The sequence below is a fragment of the Lepisma saccharinum genome, chromosome 28 (assembly GCF_977018435.1).
Source record: "Lepisma saccharinum chromosome 28, izLepSacc3.1, whole genome shotgun sequence".
NCBI classification, from domain to species: Eukaryota; Metazoa; Arthropoda; class Insecta; order Zygentoma; family Lepismatidae; genus Lepisma; species Lepisma saccharinum.
The window spans coordinates 35,347,821-35,369,770 of NC_139256.1; the positions used below are offsets into that span (position 1 = coordinate 35,347,821).

The 21,950-nt window shown below is 38.5% G+C and overlaps 1 protein-coding gene across 7 annotated transcripts in view; it reads left to right on the top strand.

Moving 5' to 3' along the window:
• The window catches only part of LOC145980801 (echinoderm microtubule-associated protein-like 2), a 631,445-nt gene that overhangs the window by 421,303 nt on the left and 188,192 nt on the right, over nucleotides 1-21,950 (top strand). The window contains exon 1 of one of the 7 annotated variants that reach the window (XM_083113891.1): nucleotides 3,953-4,413. The exons of the other annotated variants lie outside the window; for them this stretch is intronic. Coding sequence (XP_082970017.1) covers nucleotides 4,362-4,413 — 52 coding nt within the window. The 5' untranslated portion in view covers nucleotides 3,953-4,361. Of the gene's footprint in view, nucleotides 1-3,952; nucleotides 4,414-21,950 lie in introns of those variants that run through there. 7 annotated transcript variants of the gene reach the window in all.

Below are 21,950 nucleotides of genomic sequence, written 5' to 3' on the forward strand. Positions count from 1 at the left end.
CTTTATATAAATACATTTGCTTCCATTGTGATACAACGCTGTATCACACCCGAAATAACACTGAAAAGAAACATATGAAATACATATTTCTGATCGTAACACTTTTGTGATAAATCTCATCCACACGCTTAGGTAAATGTGCGAACGTGATATGAGTGAAAACTGCTGATATAATCAAAGAAGGCTTAAATGTACTGTTTTAATCAGAAACAATCGTTAACTTGCATAGTGGCTATTGTTTTCGCCTTGTAATCGAAGAGTTCCTGTTGGATTCTTTACAGAGGCCTAGTGTGGTGGATCGGAATGCACTTTAAAGTACATCCATTAACTGTTTGAGCTTAATTTATTAATTTAATGCCCAATTATAAGCGTAGATTTTTTCTTACTTATTCTAATCGTTGTGATTGAGCTAAAGGAACTGAAAAACAAACCTTGTGGTCCACGTTTGATTTCATTAGTGCCGTAAATAACTCACGCAACTTTGTGATAAAATATAGTTGATTAATATTTCGAGTGAATAGCAGTGGCTATGCGTTCATTAAAGAATAGACATCACTCTTAATTGTGTTTTATAAAGGGTAACAAAAAAGTTTCCTCGACCCAATTTTACGTTCTGAAAAGAGTAAACACGGAAGTAGTAATTTTTTATCAACGGAACAGGCTCGCATCATCAGCTTGCATGTGTTTCGTTCTCCAGAATCCCTCCTCATTAAACTATTCATCCCCTTTGCCCAAGCTGACAGTCATCAGTGTTGCCAAATTCGAGGATTAAAAAATAACTAAATTGAGCACGTGCTATTTCATCTAGGGTTACCAGACGTCCGGATTTTCCCGGACATGTCCTACATTTTAGCCTATGTCCGGCGTCCCGGAGGAATTTGAAAAATATCATAAATGTCCTACATTTTGAGCGTCACATAATATTAATTAGGAAAATACGTAACAGAAAAAAGTCACGCAAATTACAAGTCTATGGACTGCGCTTCCAAACTCAATAGTGAAATTTATTTTGATTCAGTCATTGCACAAAAAGAATAAAGTTTGTCCTGCTATTAAACAAACGAGAAAACGGAAGCAATTAATGAACAAAGTCTTGGGACCACTTTCTGATAACGTCACTGTTCAATGCCTGAGCAGAATTTCTTGCCTTAGGGTTTATACTGATGGAACAAGGTGTTGCCCATTCTTATTCAATATAATTTGATTGTAAAGCAGGGGTATAGAGAACAAAGTTATTCAGGGTGTCTGCCAGTCAAGAAAGTCATGGTAGTCAAGAAAAAGTAAAGAAATCAACAAGTAGGTCAAGAAGTCACTAAAAAGGCAATAAATTATTCTTGTGGTCAACGATTTTTGCTATTGATTGGTTGATTTAGTTTATTTTACTTCACTTTTTTCTGACCCATTGGCTAATCGCAAAGATGAGGATGAATGGATAGTCATAAACATATAGGGACAGCCGACACAAGCCCCACATAAGATTATACTGGCTGTGAGTCCAGACGCCAAAGCCTCGCTTGTCTGCCAAACACATTTCAGGATGCATTAATACGAAATAACAGATGTAATTCTCTTCTTAAATTCAGCTTCAGTTTTCATCTTAACTGGCCCTTTGGTAGGGATTCTCATTAAATAAATATTTATTTTCTTAATTACTAATTTCCAACTTTACCTAAGTAGGATCTAGAAAAGTCCAGAAAAAGTCTAGATTTCTGGATGTATTATTTTGGTAGACAGACACGCTGTTATTGAACTAAAAACTACCCAAGATGAAACTTCTGGAACCATTTTAAATTACAGTAATTGCTGAATATTTGTTTGCCATTACAGGTCATAATTCAAATGTTGAGAGAGTACTTTCATTACCATCAGCACAACAGACTCACGAGAGAATGATTTTTTTCATAAAGTCTGTAAAATGTTCGGTATTTGTCCCTATAATTTCAACGAGTTTGACTAAACCTGAAATTTTGATAAAAATTGTCTCCTCTGAGAAGTACCACTTAAATCAAGTAGTAAGAGGTGCATTGATTAGTATGATTGCAAGTTTTGAAATTTTGCCTTTAAACATTCGTTGGGAAATATTTTTTAAAAAAACTGAAAAGTGTCATTTTTCAACTACTTCCTAACGTGTTCTATAGATATATGTAATATTTATTGAGAATGTGTTGCGTCCTACATTTGGACTTAAAGTCCTACATTTTGGGATAGCATGTCTTACATTTCCCTTACAGCGATCTGGCAACCCTAAAGATCTGAAACGAAATATTCATAAAGGAATTACATATTCACCACAGTTGATTCCTGTTCGTTTACGAAATCTGTGTAAAATATTGTACGTACACAAATTCGTGTATTTCTTTGAGACGACCTCTTTAGCCTATAAAACAAAACCAATCTATTCCACAACATTACCGATCTCCTTGGCAGAGTGGTTAGTCGAACTCGCCACGATGCCAGAGATACCAGGTTGTGCTTGTCTTTTCATCATGGCTCATCATTCATTCTCGTCGTCGCGATTAACCGAAGAGGCAGAATAGTAACGTAAAATAAATAGGCTGTGTAACACTGTTGTTCGTACAGGTGTATTCTTGCCAGTGGTATCAGGTTCGAATCCTGGCCTGGGCATTATTTGTGAGTGTCCGTTCATGAGTTCCACCACATCATCACTCATCCTCATCTTCGCGATTAGCCAAAAGGTGCAGAAAAGCGAAGTAAAATAAAGCAAATCAATCAATCAAAGGTATATTCTTGAAAGGAAATTATTAAGTACCCTACGCTAGAGAACCAAACAATACGATGTCTTGATCAGATACTGATAGCAACAATGGCGAATGACATTTGAAAAAGGAAAATCGCATGACAGTTGAAATAAATAAAGAAAAGTAACGATATCCCTCAAATCATGACATAGCTCCCGTTGTGTTTTGCAATAGGAATTGTATTGACCACATTGTTGTCATTTGCTTTTCTCCATACCACTGCTTTCAAGTCTATGTATGCTCCACAAGCCTATTCTATGAACACAATCTGATCCAAACAGGTTTATTTTGGTCTTGTAGACCAGCTCATATTACAAACGTGATCTTGAGAAGCAAATAAATCTATTCCACAAGTCACATTGATGAGCGAGTGCATCGACCTCTATCCAACCATGCAATATTTCCTGGTTCCAGTCTCGGTGAATGTGTTCGTGTCTGTTCATCAATTTCATCTAATCATCATTCATCCTTAGCGTCGCAATTAGCTTAAAGGGGCAGAAAAGCGACGTGGAATAAGAAAAAAACAAAAAAATGATTACTTCCGTTCATAAGCGTACCCAGGTATTTACTAAATGTTGAAGTGAAAAATATAATAATCAAAATGTAACCAGTTCATTTAGTTTCCCGACATGACTGCACGTGAAAGCGATAAAATGAAAAATAAAACTTACGGCGGATTCTTAAAAACTAACGCCATCTCCCATCACATTGCGCCCCTGAAGAGCTCATACCTTCCTTGAAAACTGCTCCATGTTTTTGCATTTGTGTTTCTATTTCACGCCGCTTTTCTGTCTCGTTAGGCGGATCGTGACGACGAAGATGAATGATGATTATTTGAAGGGACATTGGCAAAAGAGCGAACACGCCTAGTCATCTTTCGAACCCGAAACCTGACGACTTCTAGTCAGATAACCCGTTTCGTGCAATGTATCATTTTAGAAGCCAACATTGTCCATATCTGGTTTCAAAACTGCTAAGTTGGCAACATGGCCACATCGGACCGGCTGACTGGTGTTTTTGTTGGCTCGAGAGCATAGCAGCTGTCCAGAAAGCACGTGGTGGGTCGGTTTCTATGATCACGAGGTTCGTATTGATCAACATTGCCGGTTCGGCGCACTTCGTCATTGTTCGGCTTAGGTCGTGTTGCGTCGCCACCCCAATCATGCCAATAGCCGGCGGGCGTCAGTTGGGAATGGGGTCCCGGTGTAGTGGGTGAGTGCGTGCGATACGGTGCTTCTTTTAGTGTTCCTGTACCGAAATGTCGGTAATGGATAAACGAAAATGAATATTACGTGTGTTTGCTTGCGGTATGATACGGTACACTGCGAAATATCGTGCGATTTCGTGTTCATGCAGCTTTGAACACTCGACAACGTGAGTCCTACACATGTAGTTGGAGTGCTTGATCAGTGATTCGCCTATGATCTTCATGTTGTGGTAGTCCCTGTGCTGGTTTAGTCTGTGTTTATACGTAGGCTGTGATGAGAAAACAACGAATATATTATAGAATGCACGTGGCGTTATCTTGTGATCGATTCTTGTCAACAAAGCATCAAGTGGCTGCTACGCAAGGCCAAATGGTCTAGTGACAATCCAAAAGATATGGTGATGGAATCCCCCGGCGATACTATCAGCGTTGTGATAAATGCATGGAGTAAGTAATTTTCTTTAACTTATATTTTGTAGATTTGTATGCACTTTACGTGTTTGTGTCTTTACTTTTCCGTCTGTGTTGGTCACTTGCGTTACGACACGGTCGTAGATTTTATTTCCGGGCACCACAAACTGCAATGGAAATATATGGAGATTACACTCCCCCCCTCTCCCCTTCCCATTAGCCAGACATCTCGAGGAAACTGTTTTATCCACTACAGTTTAAAGAAAAAGTAGCGATGGCTGCAAGCATTACTCCTATTTGGTTACTTTTCTACGTCTGGCTATACGCAAGGAACTTAGATAAAATAGATAAAGGAATAAAAACAATTTAAACGCCATATACTCTGGTCGGAACCTTTGAAATCGAGATTGTGCGTCAAACGCAAGCAATAATTGTTTACGATTATTTACATAAACTTTCCATCCAAAAATGATGTGTGTGTAACCAATTTTTCTGGTAGTATTTTCATTAACTGAGTCATGTGCTTCCCAAGTACATATCTAGAAATATATTCTGGTTGGGGGGAGGGGGAGTCGCTAGAATTTGTATAAAAGCAACTGCCCCGACAAGGAACTTAATGTTAAAAAGATTTGATTTGATTTATTTTACTTCAATTTTTGTGCCACTTTTGGCTAATTTGCGAAGATGGGGATGAGTGATGATATGATGAAATTGATGAATGGACACTTACAAATATCCATGCCCAGGCCAGGATTCGAACCCGGGACCCCTGGCGTCGTAGCGCGATGTGCTAACCACTCCGCCGCAGGGGCCGGCAATGTTAAAAAGATGAAGGATTGAATATTTATTGAATAACAAAAAAGGATGTTAAATCCAGTTGACGAAAAGTGAAGATCCTGATGAATATTTTATGTATATTATTATAATCACTAGTGCAAATTGGTCATTCAAAGCCGTGTGATCCCAATCTAATTTTTGCCTTTCAATAAGTTAGGCGGTACTAAATAGTCCCCCATTATTCAAAAAATGCTAAACAAGCATATTTTCATTATTTAATTATAGTATTTGTAACTCTTTCGGTGTTCCGGAACCCTACACCCCCCCCCCCCCCACTAAATACGTCCTTGGTGTTTACATTTTGACTTCAGAAAGTTAGAAAATAATATTGTTCTGTTTTATTGCCCGATAAATAATGAAAACACAGATATAATATTTAGTTTGTTTTTTTTGTAAAGCAATATTTCGGTGTACAACAGAAACAATGAAATTGAAGGTTACTAATGCCATGATAGTATTAAATTGTGGATCAGTAATTATTAACCATTTTCTTAGATGTCTTTGTTAATGCGTGTTGTTTTCGGTGCCTATTATATCATGCCCCCTTTTTCTTCCCGTTATTTCTGAAGTTTCTGGAAATAGAGTTTTTATTAATTAACCCTCTATCCACCCTAGTGATGAAGAGAGATTCCGTACCAAATACATGGGGTTTTTCTAGTGTGGAATTTTCTACATCATGTTAATATATAGTAATTGTTCCTTATGTGTATACTCAGTGGGGCGTGAATCGGGAAACACTTTCTACATCCTTCTCTTCACGATTTCCTTCCTATTTTGCATCCATGTTAATTGCATTTGCTTCCGCTGTGAATTTAACATTCCGAAACGCGAACAGTACTTTCCTGCATGCATTGAAAGGCAACTTTGACGTTAAGAAAACAAGTTCAATCTGCTTTTCCTGTTTTCCCTTATCCATACTCATCGTCGTGACTTCATGGTAAAACTCCATAGCGAAACTTTATTAATTAATTAAACAAACAAATGAATGGGTTTATCCAGAATGACCATCACTTGGAGCTTTGTGAAAAATTTTAAAGGAGTGTTGAGGAATTGTTTTTTTTTTTTTGAGGGGGTGGGTTAAGGGTGTGTGGATAAATCACTGAACAAATTAGTCTGAATAACTGTTTCTTCAAACCGTAGTACATCAGTTCTGATACTGAGAGAATGACATTAAAGTTCTGGTGTACTTCACTGATTGTGGGATGCACAAATATTGCTCGACGAATTGTCGATGACTATTTTCATCAATTTCCCCTTACATCCTACGTAGTTTTAAAGATTAGTTTTTTAAATACTTGTGTAAAGGCTGTAGCTTGTTTGGCGCTTTCTTTCAATTCCTGAAGCTCTCATTACGTAAAACAAAGAGCATGAACATGGTGATGGACAATTTGCTTGATAATATTTATGCGTTTCACTCTACTACTGCAACCAGATATAACATTGCTAAGTAATTTATACGATGAATATTTAATAACTTATTTTCCCGCTTTGCGAACTTGATTTGAAATGATTTCCCTTCACGAAAAAATGCCAACATCTCAAAAACGATTTGTTTAATCTAAACATGGTGCTAAGATTCCCCCTTCCCCGCTAGACCCAAACTCTTGTCATGGACTTTATTTCCAAGAAACATTGACTATACTTTAAGTATTTGATTTTGTTAGCTATCATACCCAAGATGAAGCTGATTAACCTTTTTCGGAAGTTCATGTAATGTATAGATCTTCAAATGTTCATTTATTTTAACACTGGTTCAGTAAGAGAACAGTTAAATTTCCTACAGGTGATAAATGGCATATTACATTACAAATAATGTTCCGGAATTCTTGTACGCCTTACTGTACTTCCCGCATATTCAATTAACAGCTGGTTTTACGAGCAAGGAAGTTCAGATCTATGAACGGAGTGTGTAAAGAAATTCCTAACGAGCAATGCAAATGTGCTACTTAGCACGATAGTAAATTATCCTCTTTCGTTCAGGATTCGCCTCTTCAGTCAAGGTCGACCGTGGAATACTTCCGTAATTGAAGGTTCACTCCGTGCTTTGTCCTTCCTAGCCATTTGTGTTGAAATTCGTGCTCTTTTTCTTTTTTCAAATTCTTTGTGTTTCGTTCCTCAAATTGTACTGAACGTAGCGATGGTATTGCAATGTTCCGAATCACCTCAACTGGATGTTTTATCCGGAAAGCTGTATCCGTTCTTTTTTTCATTCCAGGTGTTCTTATGGAAGGGAATTGTAATTGTGCAAGGGCAAAAATTGTCCTCCTCTTTTTGGTACTTTTGTTTCGATACTTGAACCCAATGAAGTGCGTTTACGCGTAAACAACGATAGTCTACATTCTACACATAGACTCTTTTATGCACGTAGATGACGTAATCTATGTAAACAACATGGCGAAAGGTGATAACGTAGCAAAGGGCGCCGCGGAAGTAAAACAAAATTATACTGCGTATCAGTTGCTGATGTGTGAGAACTTTTCGTACGCTCCCTTCCAAATTCGAACAATATCTCACCTAGGAAAAGAACCTAATAGGAAATATTCTACTAATTTTTCCTCACGACTGCCATCTGTTGTTCTTTTTTGCATACTATTTACATTCTTCCATAGTTGATGATAGAAGAGAAGATAAATTTTGTCGTAAATAGGATTCTTTTCAGTTCGTTAGAACCAATATAGTTGAAAATGTCATTATTCTTTCATGAAAGTCTTGAAAATTAATTTTAATGCACTTTAGATTGTCTACGTAGTCTTATGTAAACTACAACCCAATGTAATGTACGCGTAGATTACGCGTAGACAACGCATGTAGACGTAAACTTCACACATCACTTGAATCCCACGTTGCGATAAACAGAATGAACGAACATGGTGACAATTTGCCGTTGACTGCAGACAGCGATATCAGTTTTATTTAAGATTTTATGCAAGCGGAATGTTACAACGAATAACAATGCATGCTATGACAACCTTCATAATCATACTAATTTTTCAAAAGCGGAGCATTTTTTCACGTGATTTGGTGCCTGCCCCCGCGGCGGAGTGGTTATCACATCGCGCTACGACACCAGGGGTCCCGGTTTCGAATCCTGGCCTGGGCATGGATGTTTGTGAGTGTTCATTCATCAATATCATCATATCATCACTTATCCTCGTCTTCGTAAATTAGCCAAGTGGCACAAAAAGCGAAGGAAATTAATCAATCGTGATTTGGTAATTTAAAGTTTTGTCATAAGCACGTAGACGTAATATTAGTGTCATTCATTTCAGCAGGGCCTGCGATACACATTCAAATAAAAGAATAGTTCGGAATGTATAGTGAGATGCACAAGTATTGCTCGTAAATATGCCCACGACTATTTTCGTTAATTTTCCCTTGTATCCTACCTGTTTTTAAGCAATTGCTTCTTACTTCATCTGGTACAGAAGTTGCCAGCTGCTAATTTTGAGTTTTGTTCGAATTCTTGGAGCTCTAAATGTATAAAACAGAGAAAACAATTATGCTAGACAACTTGCTTAGTAATACTTATGCATCCCACTGTTCCTAATTTGTAGTCTCTGCAGGCAGACACCACTTAATTTATTTTTTTTACCCACAAATTGGTGAATTAATCAGTATTTGTCCTGTTTCACTGGTAAAATCACACTTGGCGACTTTTGTACAGTGGGATGCATAAGTATTACCAAGCAAATTGTCCACCACTTCACCATGTGTATTCTCTTTGTTTTATGCAATGAGAGCTGCAAGAATTGCAACAAAGCACCATACAAGCTGCTGAAAACCTCTGCTCTAGCGTACGTAGTCTTTAAAAACACGTAGAATGCAAGAAAAAAGTTAATGAAAATAGTCGTGGACAATTTACCGAGCAATACTTATGCTTCCTACTGTACAATGAAAGTAATAAAAATTATATAGTCATGGACAATTTGCCAAGCAATACTTGCGCATCCCACTGTTCGTACTTGTTGAAATTCTATTGAAGCTCCAAATAGTTGCATATTGTGAGCATTTTTGCATAGATTAAAAATAGTTTTTGTGTAGAATATGCACTGTACAGTGGAATCCATGAGTATTACCGTGCAAATTGTCCATGACTATTTTCATTAATTTTTCTCTTACATCCTGTGTGTTTTTAATCGATGGACTTTTATATATGTTGGTGCAGACGTTGTCGACAGCTTGTTTTGAGTTTGCTTTTAATTCTTGAAGCTCTTATTGGGTCAAATAAAGTGCACGAACATGGTGATGGACAATTTCCACGGTAATACTTATGGATCCCACTGCACAAATTTTCCAACTTAACTATTTCGAGAACTGCATACTTGGCCATTTACTGTCAACTGTACTATTACTAATATTATGTAATCAGACGTAACAGCTGTAGCAATAATGAGGGAAATTGTCCGTATATTTCGATGTGATTTTGGCGAATGTAATTTTACTGCCTGTGACGTAGAAGTTGTTTGCTTTGCGGGCGGTTTTCTTTCAACGCTTGAACCTCGCCCATGGTAAAGCAACAACTTGGTGGTGGACATTTTGCCTCTTTGAGACTGATTGTACAATGGGATGCACAGATATTACCAAGCAGTTTTCCTGGTGCGGACGTTCGCGTAGTGTTTCAGTCCTTGAATCTCGCATGCCTTAAAACGAATCGACTGAACATGCCTATGGACAATTTGGCTGATGAAATATGCATAATTTTTAAAGTTATGGATTTCTTGCGTGGCTTAACGTTGTCTAATTTAAACTCTGAATATAGTAACCTGGGCAGGAATCTTTTCTGAGGTTGAAAGAACAGGGTGGCGACAGACCTGGAAAACCGGGAAAAGTCAGGGAATTTGAGGTGTCAAAAAAAGTCAGGGAAATGTCAGGGAATTTCGTCTTCAATGACTTTTTTAAAATTTTTATTTTATTTTATTTATTTAAAGATATCGTTTTGGAACTCTGCACGGGAACAGGAAATCTCGTTCGTAAGTTTCGGCCTCAACTTTTAGGCCCCTTTTATGAACAACACAACCACGGCGCCAGAAACCAGTGATGGTAGGAGGAGAGAGAGAGAGAGAGAGACATTTCTCTCGCCCTTTCTTCTCTGCGGAAATTTAAAATTCGAACACTCTTTGGAGGAAAATTGTTATAACTCGGGCACTATGGGAGCAATCTACTTCGGATAAATTTTGTTTTTTTTCAGCTAGGACATCGGCGCATGCAACCGTGTACAATTCAGAACACCGGACCGAGGAAGGGGGGCTTGGGGGGGCCACGTCCCCCGAATTTCAATGGAAAACACATAAAAATCCGGAGTTTGCCCCCTCTTCTCCCGCTATTTTAGGGAGAAGGTGCGAACCTTAGTATTCTTATCAAATAATGTACATTTCTCAATAGAATGAAACATGTTTCATGTTCTTGGGTGCCATACAAGTTGAATAATAAGCCAAAATGTGAGTTTTTTAACGAAAAATAGGTAATTTGCAATTTTGGAGGAAAATTGTTATAACTCGGGCACTATGGGAGCAATCTACTTCGGATAAGTTTTGTTTTTCAGCTAAAACATCATAGCATGCAACAGTGTACAATTCAGAACGCCGAACCGAGGAAGGGTGGTTTGGGGGCGCGACCACCGAATTTCAATGAAAGAAAAACATAATAATCTGGAGTTTGCCCCCTCTTCTCCCGCTATTTTGGGGAGAAGGCACAAGCCTTAGTATTCTTCAAAGAATGGACGTTTCGAAAGAGATTGAAACATGTTTCATGTTTCTGGGTGCCATACAAGTTGAATAATGGGCCAAAATGTGAAACTCTGTTCGGGAATGTGGCATGGATATGTTGTGGAGAGGGGGGAGGATGGTCATCAACATAAATTTCCCAGGCTTGCTCCAGACCTGTGTCAGAGTTTCCACCCAAACATAAGAGTATGAAGGCCCAAAAGCACATTCATTTCGTAATCAGCACCATGATACCATATGGTATCATCGGGCCAGTACGACCTTACTCTGATTATACCATATGGTATCATCGGGGAAGTAAAGGTTTAGCCTCTAAATATTACGTGGAAAATGCATTGAATTATCATTTTTTTCTTGTCCGTATGGGAGTAGTAAGGGGACTTGTCAACAGATGGAGGGGATAAAAGCGGGTGGTGCCGTCAGATTGTTGTCGGACGTCGTAGTAAGGCATTTTGTTGGGCAAACTGAAGGAACATGGAAACAAATAGGTTCCATTGATACATACGATTTTTGTCGAATATCGCCACCTGACAAAGTATCTCACCACAATATGCGACAGAAATTGCATGGACTACAACATCCAACAAAAATCGAATGCATAAACAAGAAGAGCTTTAGACTGCAAATATGCTGCTGGAATTTTATTACTCTTCTGGCTCACTTCACCTTATTTAATGTAGTAGTGCTTACGAAGGTTTTCTTTCATCATCCTGACGTATTACTGGTTTCGCACAAGTTAACATACGTTTACAATGACATTGCACTATTCTTAGATATCAAGAAGAATCCAACCAAACGGGATATATATTGAATACTATCACGAAAAAGTGAAACATAAAACTGCATTGGTGAACGTTATAAAAATTGACAAGTGCATGCTCCCAACCTCAAATTTACTGCAACCCTAGTATTGCAATGAAATTAACGCCACTCACTCCTGTCTGTTTTAAACTCATGAGAGATGGTCATTAATCTCTCACTGAGTAAGGTCAATGTTCAATATTATGAAATAAAATACTAATAATAAATACGTAAATATTTTAATATCATATTTAATCGAATCATTCAATCATAAAAGCAAATCTCTTTCTTCAAGAATTGACGTTTCTCTGCATGTGTGCAGAGAACCACTAATACTGCGTATAGACACCATTGGAGCTTTTTTTTCAGGATGCCCCTCGTATATGAACTTTCAGAAGCTTTTATTATTAGAGTGTTCCTGTTTTAATGTGTGATTAGCTAAATCAGGTACCTATACAATGCAATTCTATAAATTCCTTGTGAAAAATTTCTAATACCTACATACCTTTTCGTCATCATTAATGGTATAACTGCACGTTGTCAGTTTCACAGTACTTCACTTGGATATACTGTACTAAAGCAGAAATCCCATTGATAATGTAAGGAAATATGACACTTTATTTTGTTCGATTCAATTGTTTCACTTATATGCAAGAGTTAAGTTGTTTGCTTTACAGAGAAGAGAGATGTAGCTTTATGCATTGAAAAATGAGTCCGCACTCACGGTTCTTGCAAGCAGAGGGTTCCAAACCTCAGTGGAAATATCGACTTATAATACCGAGAATGGATAAGGAGACTGATAAATTACAAATTGTATTTCTTAATCATTCACTCTTCACTCTTATCTCATTTAGTCATAACTGTAAAAATAATCAAGTATTTTATTTTAAACTTACTGCGTATGACAAAATTTCGTAATCCTTCCCTAGCTTGTGAATTGTAAGAATTTTCCAAATTCACTATTTTGCAGTTTGAATTCAAATCATAGAGAATAGAGAAATTAAGTCAATTTCATAGAAGATAATATTGGTACTTAACAAAACCATACGTGGATCTGTATGAGTTTATTATTTCTATTTGCAAAATCATCGATTTAGTTTAGTTTGTAATTGTCAGGGAAAAATGTAAATTTTGTCCTGGAAAACCTGGAAAAGTCAGGGAATTTCATTTCTGCTTGTTTGTAGCCACCCTGAAGAAAGAGACTCGACTATTCGTGTGCAACAGGTTGTAAGCACAGCAATCGGGAGAAGTTATCGAAGTCTGAACAACGAAACATGGAAGTTTCGTGTGCTTGTGTGTATGATAAATTAGGCAGCATTTAATGCCATGCAATTTTCAGACAGTTGGCTCTTGGTCGTCATGTTTCACTTTTCCCAAGATCACTTTGGATTGATTGTTTTCTCTGACGACCAAACAAGTTGATACAGTTAATTTATGTGGACTTAGCTACTATTTCAGTTACTATCCGTCCACCAAAACTTATCTGAGCTATACTCTGGTATGATACTGAGATAGTTGACACGGACTTGGCCGGCGCACGAAGGTACTTTTTAAAACTTATTATTACACATTTAAACGACTTCCCGTGATTAATACTCTAATTTTCCAACTATATGGGACTTCCTCGTTTAGGAATTCCAGAGAGTTAGTATATTACAAATAACTGTGTTGACATCAGACCATTGTACAAATTAGAAGCAAAAGAGTGTTAACACTTATCTACTTCTTATTAGACTGAAAAAAAAGTTTACGAAATTAGGCAATGTAGCAATATTCTTGCACATTAATCAGACAGAAAATGTACATTGGGAGAATGATGAGACACTATTTTCCATATTACCGGTAATTTTCAATGCAAAGAGGCAAATTTCACGAGTTTAGGCGAAACTTACTATGCAGTACCGTGCGCATTACTCACCAGTCCTCAAAATTGCATGTAAATCCTTATTTTGGTTGGTTGATTTAAAGTACAAAACATTTCATCATTCAATCTATGCTGTGCTACGTTCATCAGATCAATCAGCCTCATAGAAATAGTGTAGAACAATAACTATACCAATAGCCACAAAATTAGGCGCTTTACATATGGGAAAGTGAAAGCGAAAAGGTCACACGACGTAAGAACGTTCACTAGCAGTGTTGCCTATTCTTGCATCAGCTGGCCTCCCCGATGGCGCAGTGGCAGCGTCGTCGCCTTGTAATCAAGGGGTCCCGGGCTCGATCCCACTTTAAACTGTAGGTCCAGTCCCGATTAGCCTTACTGCGCATAAAGTGGACTTAAAACACCAAATCAATCAACCAACCAATCTTGCATCAGCTCTCTTTTCAGAAGGAATCACTCATCTTCCTAAGAAATATTAATGGGCCACTTTTGAGATTGAAGCAAATCTCCGACATCGCAAATACAGTCAGCCGTCTATTTAAGTGTCTCCGAATGTATTCCATGACCAATCGAACTCATCATTTCCGTAACACTTTTCCATCCATGCACTCTCGCGACACCACTACAGTTTACAGTACACAGCAACAATGCTTTAAGAATGTTCGATTTGATTTGTGTTATTTAGCGTCGCTTTTCTGTCACTTTTGGCTAGTCGCGACGATAAGTGATGACATTGATGAAGCGGCACTCACAACTTGTGCCCGGGCCGGTCCCGGGCCGCAATTCAAACCCGGAATCCCTTACGCCATAGCGATCTAACCATTCCGCCACGGAGGTCCTCACCTCTGAATATTGGGTTACAATAATTCTTATATTGCAAATGCTCGTTATTTCCCAATGCACGATCATTTGGTCATCACGTCCGCAAGTTATCCACTTGTTCACCCCTACCCCCTCAGTGGCGTGCTCAAGGGGGGGTGCGGGGGTCATAACCCCTCCCCTTTGGTCCAGTATTCCTAAATAAAAGAATGCCAAAGACAGGAAAAGATGGCAAAATGAGGGCTGACTGAAAAAAAGTGTGCATACACCCCCCCCCCCCGCCTTTCGAAAATCCTGAGCACACCACTGACCCCCTCCCACTACCCTTGTCTGCTGAGAATAGAATTACAGGGATGACGCGACCTTGTTAATCCATGCAGTAATGTTTAACTGCATATAGGCGTTACCTTCTGTACTATAGAGCAAATGCAATTTTTCATGTTACTGATAAGCGGCCACTGACGTTCGAAACAACTTCGCAGGGAGATCGCTTCTGTGTCAGATAAGGAAGATTTCTGATTTATCGACCGCTACACCGGATGAGGCAAATAACTCACGCGAACTAATCAAGCCGCGTAATTAAGTATTTCACAGGAAGGTCATGGTGACGTATCTTGAGTTTACCGCCAACGAGGAAGCTCATATTGTTCTTTTGTGTCATTGTTGCGTAGAATGTTCTTTCGGTATCTTGGCGCGATTACGATGGATAGATTAAGCCAGAAGCAAAAACCATTAATTTTATTCCAGTCATCATTTTGTGTTCACAATTGGATGGAAATAATTTAGCCTAAGACGCACATTTTATTTCAGTACTGCCAAACAAGCAGAGGTTGTTGAAAAACGCTGCTGGGGAATTTTAGAGCATGGATATCTCAACATCTTGCAAGTAAATGCGTAGATATGAATCATTAGTGGTGCATTCAGGTACCCAGGGATAATTTAACCCTATAATAAATGCAGGATTTCAGTTTAAAGTTTTGACTAATCAAGCCAGCATTTGGATCCTTAAGTATTACCAAGCAAATTGCTCAACACGTTTACTCCCTTTGTTTTATGCAATGAGAGCTTGAAGAACTGACGCAAAACACCAAACAATCTGCTTACAACCTCTGTACCAGTGTATGTAAAAATACAGTCCTTAGAAATACATAGGATGAAGATAAAAACCAACGAAAATAGTCACGGACAATTTGCTGAGCTATACTTACGGATCCCACTGTACCATGTCCAAGGCTGCCGTTTAAATATCGAGATCCTGAGACAGCAAACAATGTTTAGTATACTATTTTTAACGATTTCATCAGTAGTGCACACAATGTCAGTCTATGTTTTCGCTTTCACATTTAACAATGTGGGCGTAAAAATATGGTCTAGCAACTCTAAGAGAACAATTCATAGTCTGTGAATTTAACAGGAACGTTAATAATCTGTGGAAGAAAAGTATAGCTGGGTTTCGAGCATTTCATTAGACGTAAGCTGAAAACGCAGGGACGTCGTTAGGGGGGGGGCACGCGGGGGCACTGGCCCCGGCAAACGTTCACGTGGCCCCGGGAAACTGCTCAGTATTTGTTGGAAATTTTACTTTGATGACAAATATTGCAAAATAATTCTTCAGTAAATTTTGCTTGTAGCTTGAAACACTTCTTATATTTTCATTAACACGAACCCAAACAAGGCATTTCTTTCTTATTTCAATGTTTCTTGCTTGTTGAACACAAACAGATGTATTAGCAGATAGCAGAGGATGCATTTAATGGTTTTATGGTCCGCCCCGATCAGGGAAGTCTGACACCTAATGAAAATTCACTTTACCTCCCTGCTGCACACCAGATCCAGGATACCCCAAAACCCGCACTTTCTCTTCATCTGGCCCTGCACTGGGACCATGGGCGCCGAAAGAACGACACAAACAGGAAGATTTAGCTGCGGGTGGCTAGAACTTTCTGGGTTTATAATTTTATGGTTCAGAAAAGATATTCCCATGCGTTTCGAATTCCAAGAACAGAATTCTATTGCTTGTCACTTTTCGGTGCGGGAATGAATGACATTGCGGTTCTTCTCAAATGCACTCAACCCTCCTGCTAATGACCTGCCTTCAAAGGAGGAAAAGGCCATTTTCTGAAAATTCAGAGAAACATCGAAGCGGTCGGTTCATCTGTTGGTTTGATGGACAATTGATATCTGTAAGATAGTTTGAAGTAGGGTTTGTGGTCTGATCGTTGTTTAACTTCTGTAAACGCGAGAAGATAGAATCACTAAGTGTTTGTGATCTCGTTTTCCTACATCGCGAGTGAAATGTCGAATGATAAGCTGCCAGATTGTCTTCCTCTGGAAACAATGGATCAGGATCGACTGATCGACCACATGTCTAACATATTGACGTTCTAAAAGAATCTGACTACCACACAAGACCCTGGGTTCGACTTCCAGGGTGGTTGATCTCATGTATAATGAAGAATAAACCACGTTTCAATTAAGGAAAGAAACTAGGTATGTAGCAATTTTATTTACAGCCGTCTGCATGCTTTATAAGTATTATGTTACAAAATTTGTATATCTTTCTGACTTTCTGTGATTTTTCTTCATTTAGCCTCCACCTGCAAATGCGGAAGCTGCTGCTGCTTAAGTGGCTAGGTTGGCTAGACATAGAAATATAATTAATCCCTAGTCATACAGCAAAAAATAGTTATATAATATAATCATAAGTTATGGAGAAGCAAGTTACTGATCAATCATTTTCTGTTTCTATTTGTTGTGCTGTGGTTAACAATGTGCACTATGATGCCAGGGGTCCTGGGTTCGAATTCCGGGCTAGGCGTGTGTGTTCTTTCTGATGGTCGTCTCATCAATTTCACATCACTCATTTTCATCTTCATCTTCACGATTAGCCAATAAGTGTCAGAAAAGCAAAGTAAAATAAACCAAATCAATCATTTATACCTCTTGGTATAAATGCGAGGATGAGGATGAATGATGAGCCGAAGGAATGGCGATGGGACAGACATGATACAACCATACCTGTCCAAGGTCCGAAACTTGGACCTCCGGTTTCGTAGAGTGTTATACTCAGTGGAATTCTTAGGAAGAAGAACTGTAGAAGTAAGATGAGAAGAAGCAAAATTGTACGATGCATAAAAAGCCATGTTTAGTTCTTCTAAAACCTTCCAATTATCGAGTTCGTGTTTTAAGTACACTTTATGCACAGCAAGGCTAATCGGGGATCCGAACCACTATGTGCCACCTCCGGGTATCGAACCCGGGACCCCTTGATTACAAGACGGCGACGCTGCCACTGCGTCATCGAGGAGGCCCAGAAAAACTTACAATTAGTCAATAAAATTAATATTGAGGGACAAGGCCTGCGAAGAGTTCTCTCATTCGGTTTCGCGTGGTCATCACATCGAGTCCCATAGTTTCGAGAGCAGAATTTGCGTACATATCGCTTTCAAGTATTTCCCAAATTGTCCTCACGATGTCGGAACAGCACATAAATTTTAACTAATACAAGCAGGCACGTACCCAGGGAAGGGGCTCGGGGGCTGCAGTCCTTTCCCGAAATCCTACAAATATCTGATTTTAATAATGTGTAGTAGTAATTAAATTTACTTCATTAACAGGATTAAACATCTTGTACATGGTTAGTTGCAATATACCAAGAAATTCATCTTCAGCGCATTTACCCCTCCCCCCCCCCAACCTTTTCGTCTTTAGATGGTGGCTGCCGATAAGGGATAAGCCCCTTCCGAAATCAAATTCTGGCTTCCCTGCCTGACCACCAACCTTGAACCTTTCAATTGATTGATTGATTGAGTCCACTTTATACACAGTAAGGTTAATCGGAACTGGTTCTACAGTATAAAGTGGGATCCGAACCACTATGAGCATCCACCGGGTATCGAACTCGGAACACCTTGATTACAAGGCGATGATTCTACCATGCACCACCGAGGAGGCCCTTGCTCCTTTCCTTCCCAAGACTATATATATATATATATATATATATATATATATATATATATATATATATATATATATATAATGTATGTATACAGTATAGGCCTATATGGTGTATTAATAGTTTTTAAAAAATATCTTTTGTTTGGGCCCCCCCAAACTGATCAAGCTAGCTACGTTCCTGTGAAAACGAAAGGTGTACAGTACGTAACATAAGATAAAATGTTTCCTTGTGTTTTTTTAAAAGATCAGAGGCGTTTTGAGATGCAAATCTTATTGGCCTTGTGCGATGAAATGGCTACATACGGTCTGCTGTGCGGACCAAGGACATTGTTCATCACGCCATCTCAGTTCACTTTGTTTTACGCAATGCGAGCTTCAAAGCTCGATAGAAAGAAGTCAGCGAAACAGAGAATGTCTGGACCTGCATCTCCTCATAACATGAATGAAAATATCGGTGTACAATTTGCATTATCTTTGCAGAAGATGTACAGTCCTGTTTAGACAAAGTGGCATATACTTCAACTTTCCTACCCAATAAAATGTGTCACTTTATTTGAACAGGTGTACATCTTCAAACGTAGCTTAATCATCGGAGTTGGAAAAACAATATTTGAGGGGAAATGATCTCCATGAAAAACTAAAGGGTACAGAGTCATCCCTTTTTGTCGATTCTCAGACAAGTTCCTTCATGGATTTACCACGTCACTTGTTTCTTTTGTCTTGGCGTGTCGCGTGAAGAAGAATCATTCCGTGATTCTATACTGACACTGCAACATCAGCTTCTGTACATTCAGCTCCTATATCGCGTTTCCTCACAACCATGAGGTAAGATGACGGGATGTTACGAAAGGGTTTTACTGCCAAGAAAGACAGTTGCATGACAGCATCAAAACGTCTTCATTTCCTCCTTCCTTCAAGTTCACTGAAAACACGATACGCGAAGTGTCTTCCAGTTTTCTTCCTAGAAATATTACCAGAGCTGTATAAATTGGAGTTCTAAATTGTTAGAAGTGGATGCGTTTGTGGAGAAATACGACGTAATGTTGCCAGAGCCTTTCTGATTTCTTCTCTGTAAACCAGTCTTGAAAGAACAAAATGTCAGTGTGATTTTAAGGTATGAATCTGATAGAAGATCGGAAGATTCCTAATTTCAATAGCATTCTCCGTACCCTTAGAAGAATTGGCAGAAACTGTAGATATATTCTGCTGGAAATAACAGATTACCATATGGAATTTTGAAACTACATTGAATTAGGGCCATGTTATTGTCACCCAGTTTGGAATTTGGCTTGAAATTGGCCACTGGTGAAAGGATGTACATTTCGTGGTACGGGAGTGGATTAATTGTAGTACGCGTTCCACCAGGGGTACATGAACTATTTGAATGGGGCACGCAATCAGCTCAGAGAGTGGTTTTTCATCCATGATGTATCAAAAGACAAGTATCGAAATAGACTAAATTTGGAGCCCCTTGAATGTTTCAGACAAGATACTGTATGAGGCTATGCAGGCACATCGTTTTCTCTAGAAACTCCGAGGATTTACAATAAGAACTCCAAAATTGTGCTGGATAGTGTGTTTACAAACTTATTTTGTTCTTTACTGTTTCTTCAATAACTCTCGAAAAAATATATGAAAATTAAAGTTTTTTTATGTACTTATTAGCAAACATGTGGTTCACATTTTTATTTTTGTAACTAATAAATATTGTAAATGTAGGATTGTAATGGTTATTTGTGTACTATATTTCCACATACAGCCCGAATGCCACTTTCCTCTATTACAGATACATGCCTCCAACATATCAAAAATGCCCCAGCATTCAGGCAGTCAAAATGAAAAAAAGTTCCCCAAAACCCAGTAATCGGAGAAAAGCTATATTGGGGGTACATTAGACATTTCGTTACGACAAAGGGTACAATGATAAAAAAGTCTCAGAGCCACTGGTTAAGCGATTAAGCCGCCTGTATATATTCCGGCGTCTTATGTGACCTACTGTCGGATTAAAAATTATATATATACCTACTCGAGTTTCGATTCCAATTAAAAATTAACCAGTAGACGTAGATAGAAACGAGTTACATCAATATGTAGCTTATTCAATTCTGCGTTAATCTATGCTAACCATTTTTTAAACGTTTTCTACGTTCTAGCGTCGTGAGAACAAAATAAGTGCCTTTTTTTTAGTTTTGCAAACGATCGCTCTGAAATTCTATAAATAAAAATTGGGTGGTTCGATCGTGATGAAATTTTAGTACGACGCAGGCAGAAAGTTTTTAAACACACAATTCTTCATTTTCAGATTTTTAAAATTTGTCAAAAAAATCGTTCTTGTAAATTTTGCGAAACTACTTTTTCTTAGTATTGGGTAATCTCTACAAATACAATATTGGTCTTGCTTTGAAGTTATTTGCATCTGTTTTTAAAATCCATTATCATTGTCAATTTACATTGCGAAACCAATTTTATACAGAATTTTATTCGATGGAGTAAAGATGTACGTGGCAACACCGCACACAGCGAAGTCCGTTGAACAGTGCTTCCGGTGTTGCCACGTTTCAACTTTTATACACCTATTCAAATGTTGGTATATGTAGGTTTTCTTCCCAAGACAGCTAAGATCGTCAAGTAACTTGCAATATCCTTTCTATTCACCTTCATATAATATCTTTTTTTCATTGGGATGCATAGTTTCAGCGCTACTATTTGATAAAATACAGTGTTAATATTTCAAAAGTCCTATGTTGTGAATGCACGTTTTTGCTTCTAAATTACAAGTTGTAAAGAAAAGCATTATTCATTTTTTTTCTTTGTAATCTCTGAAGCTTCCATTCTCGATGGCCGTTAATTCCAAGTTTCTAGTAATCCTTTTATCACAAAATATATAAGACACGTGTAGTTCAGTGGCCGCTATATTTGAATGAAATGCATTGCGGCGCTGCCGTCCAATTCCCATCCCTAAACGAGCAAGGAACGAGAGTGATGCAATCAGCTGCTTGCATGTCATCCTGCTCCCGCGTTGTCCATATGTGCGGCGTTCTTCAACACATCGTCGCCACTTTTATTCAGTGTGAAGTGTTTGTATCTCCAGAAATGGGAATACCTACACATCGAAAGCAGAGACTGAATATTTAATGTTGTTGAAATTTTCCACAACGAAGAAAGGGAAGGAAGTTTAAATATGGTAACAACGGAGCCATAGGCGTAACTTGACGTGGGGGGCACTTGACCCCCCAAACTTTCAGGTTACTGAATTTAAAAATTCAGCATACTTTGTTAACCTCCCGAGACCTGAGGAACAAAGTTTTGAAGAGTATTTTTTACGATTGCGCAAATGTACGTTATTTAACAAAATAGTTCTGGACTTTTTATGGGACGGAATACGTTTATCTGTGGTTTAATTCTGTCCTGGAAAGTTGATTCCCAAATTGGAATCTGCCACCGAAAGTTGAGTCCCAAGTTTGATTCTGCCCCCGAAAGTTGAGTCACAAGTTCGATTCTACCCCCGAAAGTCGAGTCACAAGTTTGATTCTACCCCGGAAGTTGAGTCACAA